Below are 4409 nucleotides of genomic sequence, written 5' to 3' on the forward strand. Positions count from 1 at the left end.
AACTCTCTCCTTGTAGGCCCAGCACTTAGGACTGATGACTCCTTTCGTCATGCATCGGTTTTGCGTGCAGCGTGTGCTCGTCACATGGTGCCGACATCTTCAGGAATCTCCAAATCAGTCCTCAAGCCTCGACACCCACTCTATCTGGCCGCGTTCAATGTCCGCACTCTGAAGCAAGCAGGACAACAAGCTGCTCTTGCACTCACAGTGGACTCGCTTGGCATTGATGTGTGCTGTGTCTCAGGAACTAGAATCCAAGATGCAGGCACAGTGATTGAGCTAACCACCCCGTCAGTCTCCACTCGCTCCCAGCTGCGCACCTATGGTGATCCAGAGGCTGCTGCAGTGGGATATGCAGGGGTCAGTATTGTACTAAGTCATCGGGAGGAAGTATCCTTACTTGACTGGATACCTGTTGATAGTCGCCTCTGTGCGTTTCGTCTGGCAACGTCTGTGAAAGAGTCTCACAAGCGACAAGTTGATAGATGTCTGTTTATCGTATCTGCCTATGCCCCAACTGAATGTATCTCCGACGCCGTCAGAGACAGGTTTTACGACACTCTGAATGCCCTGCTGCGGAAAGCTAAAAGCTCAGACATTGGGGTGGTTGCCGGAGATATGAATGAGCTAGTCGGCAGGTTTAGAGTATGTGAGACTCAGGAGGTCGATATGGATTGGACTCGGTACGTACGGACAATGGGGAACGATTGCTTCAGCTGTGTGCTGACCGCAGGCTGTTTTTCTGCAGTACTAACTTCCGAAATAGCCGAAATCGTCTGGCCACATGATGTTTCCTAACGGCATGCCGGCCACAAACTCAGATCGATCGCACTGCCATCGGTTACCGATGGCGTGGATCAATAACTGACTGTCACTCGTTTTGGAACACATTTGTGGATTCCGACCACACACTCGTCCGGAATCGCTTCTCCCTACGTTTTTCTGGGTCGCATAAATCGCTTGGCAACTGAGAGACTGGCAGATCCGGATGTTAGACGAATTTACCAGAATCATCTTCTGGAATCTTTTCTAAGTGTTCCATCATCAGATGTGAACGCAGATGGGTACGAAGGAGATCATGAAACGCTTGGGTGCTGTCGGTGCTACTCGCCTTCCAGGATTGGAACCGCGTGATCCTCGCTGCGCCTGGTTGGAGACGCTGTAAGATATGGCTGTCAACCGATGTCAGTGGCGTTCTTGTTGCCAATTTCTATCCAGATTGCCTGAATGAGTGTTTGAAGGTGTAGACACCTCGGAATGTTTGTGGTAAGCTTGCACTAAGTCCCTTACCCGTCCACCTTTATTCTTTTCTTTACAATAAGGCTTTCAAATAAATCATGGTTGTACGGCAGTGAAGCATCGGTGTTGAACACTGATGTCATGTTGTCGATGATGATGGTTGTTGAATTACTCCATTGGTAAAAATCACATTTAGTCGTAGCAATGATCATTCATGATTTGTGTGTTCACCAAAGTACGCAGTACCCGGCGTATGGAGATTTGGGCTGCTACAGTATGCATTGAAAAGAATGAAAAGAAAAGGACCTGATTAAAAAGCGTCGGAAGCGATATCTAGCTCAGTTCATTGACGGTGTATAGTTCTGTTTGTCCGGTGTGATGGTCGCTGTGGAGGTAACAATTAATGGGATAACTCTGATACCCGAAACGTTATTAGTTACGGACGGGTTTGGTTTGGTTATATTTGTCTTATATTGCCTTGCGAGCTGTCGAACAGTCAATCCGGATCTTGAATCATTAAAACGTTAGTACAATTTTTCTTCCACACACGTAACCCCGGATACTATCATGTGGAAGGTCACACTCGCATTTGTGATTTTACCAATAGCATTGAAAAGGGGATCGACGGACGGACAATGGAGAGTCGCGTTCGTACGTGTGCACACACTGTTTGTATGCAAAGGAGGAAACAGTCCAATTACGTCTGGTCGTTCAACCAATGTTTTGGGTTTGACCTCGAATGTTCGATATTATATAGGACGTTGACGCGTTCCACGAATAATTCCTTGTAGTATTCTGCCTAGCAGATGCAGTCGTTCAACGTGATTTTATTCAGTCTTATTCTGTTCACATCAGACTTCGCGGATGCTGTGAGCTTCAGAGATTGCGGTAAGATGCCAGAGTAGACGAAGTGAAGATAGTTGTGATTTTCAACTTTTATTAGCAGTTGAGTTTTAACAGATTCCATGATTTTACACACAAGTTTTATCAAGAAGACAGTGAGACTTCGTTTACGTTAGGGTTAACGTATTTTGTTCAAGTCGCTTGCCGCGCTCCTGGACGGCATGAAAATTTTGGTATTGCTGTCAGGTTTGGGAGTTTTCCATTCTAAACACAAGCTTTGGGTTTTCGAGGATTGGTGTTCCCCTGTATACCAGGCTGTGTACCTGGGGTATTCCAAGAGATATTGAGTTTTTCTTAGCTTAAAATACTTCTGACTTGACGGCAGACTGCTGTTTTATCAGGAATTTCTCCTCCAAACGAAAAAATGTTCCCATAAGCGTGGTCTACGCCAAAGTGATGGGGGATTCGTGGTTGGCAGACTGACATGTTTTCTCATTTGTAGACGTTTTTGGTCATGTGATGCATGTCGGTAGCTGACTTTGTGAATACGTTACCCGTTGTTATTTATGGTACTATGCTTGTTTACGGTGAATAAAGCTTTCCCAAACACCAGTTAAACACACACACCCACCCAACTGCACAAATGCATAGCAAGCGAACTGGTGAGTGAAAAATGGTAGTCGTGCCATAGCCCGCTCTGTTGAATGTAAACCTTTAGCGGACAAACTGACGAATTGCGGCTGATGACCAAGAGTTCCTGTTTGCCTTACTAGAATGGCCACTTTCTCATGCGTTTACTTTTATTTGAGGTTCAACCAACGTTGTCGTAACGTCCGTTGACGTGTTCCCGTGCGCCCGCGATCCTTGCACGCTCGTCAAAGGGACAGAAGTTACCATCCGCATTCGATTTCGAGGAAGTGAGTCCCCATTTGCACCTTTCGTAACCTTCCTAGATTCCACATAACGAATGATTTGGTTCAAGTATGGATGAATAATTCAAATAAATGAGCTCACGTAAAGCCTCACTTTGATAGGCATATCGTTTTACAACCTTTCAGACTTTTCCCTGAGGAGCTGTACTGGGCTTAGAGCAGACGCGGTTGTGACTGATCCCGATTGTGCTGGATACAGTTTCTGATAATTGGCGACATCGTATCAAGTGGTAGAGAGCCGCAAAGATTGCGGTTATCTGGGAAGCGTAATGACAGTATTTACTAATCTTTAGTGTTTGCCACCTTTGGAAGAACCAAGTGGCCTATTTCAACCATTAGTAACAAACACATTACCATTCAGTGTCCGGTTTCCCACACTGTCAAAACTGACGGATCACTTTTTTGCACTTCTCTCTAACGCCTATTCCAAAATCTAGTGGCTAGAATCATTCCTGGAGGCGCAAGATTTGAAGGCTCCTTTGACGGGGAGCCCGCGACGATACCGTTTCCACCTAATGGCGTTTGTACCCGCCTAAATCCGCCTTGTCCAATCCAACCGGGGCAAAGTTATACATATCATTACACGGCAGTGGTGCCAGAAGAACTTCGAACAGTAAGTCAAACAAAAAGATGCATTTCTGTTGGATAGCTATGTGAGATATCGATTTCGGTTACCTTGGCTACAGGTTGGCATGTCTGGAACCACACGGTCGATTTTGTGGCACCACAAATGCGTAAGCCTCTTCCACAATCGACAGGCCCCGCTAATTCGGATCGTACAGTTTCCATGTTTTCATTTAAGATTTTTGTGTGTGGCTTATATTTTTGAGCACTTTTTAACTATCGGAGTATTTCGTTCCTATCAGGTGAGTAACAAATACTGCGGACGAATAGACAATCACATTATTGCAGAATGATTTTTTGTGCCAAGAACGCATGCAGCAGGAGGCTGTAAAAGTGCACCACGCTGCGCGTAATTGTTGCCTGCTCGCACCTGTAACTTTATGCGTTGCATAAATTTCTCTTTTAGGGTCTACTGTATGTCGAGTGGAGGCTACTGAATACCAACATGGAGTCATTCCTGTGCGTCGAAATCTTGGTGCGAATCGCAGAGGCGCCATGATAGAATTAAAAAAAACGATTGTATATTTCGGAACTTGAGGTCATAATGCACTACTATTTAAAAAGCGTTTGTCCCTGATAACTGCCCTATGGAAGGAAACCTTTGCTGTTAGGTGATGCAATGCATAATTCTGATGTTTATGAGTAACTGGGGTCAAACTCGTGAATCCACCGGGGCGAAATTGGAGACGTCACCTACTGCGTCATCGACGGTAGTTCAATCCTGCAGCGCCTTTCCCACTTTGTTACTTTCACCTGCTCGTTTGGTTCACG

The 4409-nt window shown here is 45.5% G+C and overlaps 2 protein-coding genes across 2 annotated transcripts in view; one reads left to right on the forward strand and one right to left on the reverse strand.

The window, feature by feature from the left end:
• T265_11333 (hypothetical protein) overlaps positions 1 to 4409 on the reverse strand; it is a gene marked incomplete at both ends in the record, with an annotated part of 30221 nt that overhangs the window by 5296 nt on the left and 20516 nt on the right. The window lies entirely within an intron of this gene.
• T265_11332 (hypothetical protein) lies at positions 2726 to 3663 on the forward strand (the record flags this gene model as incomplete). The annotated part of the gene is made up of 3 exons (XM_009177963.1): positions 2726 to 2744; positions 2892 to 2999; positions 3452 to 3663. 3 exons carry the CDS (start codon positions 2726 to 2728, stop codon positions 3661 to 3663), a joined length of 339 nt encoding a protein of 112 aa, XP_009176227.1.

Source organism: Opisthorchis viverrini (assembly GCF_000715545.1).
Source record: "Opisthorchis viverrini unplaced genomic scaffold opera_v5_487, whole genome shotgun sequence".
In the NCBI taxonomy this organism is placed as follows: domain Eukaryota; kingdom Metazoa; phylum Platyhelminthes; class Trematoda; order Opisthorchiida; family Opisthorchiidae; genus Opisthorchis; species Opisthorchis viverrini.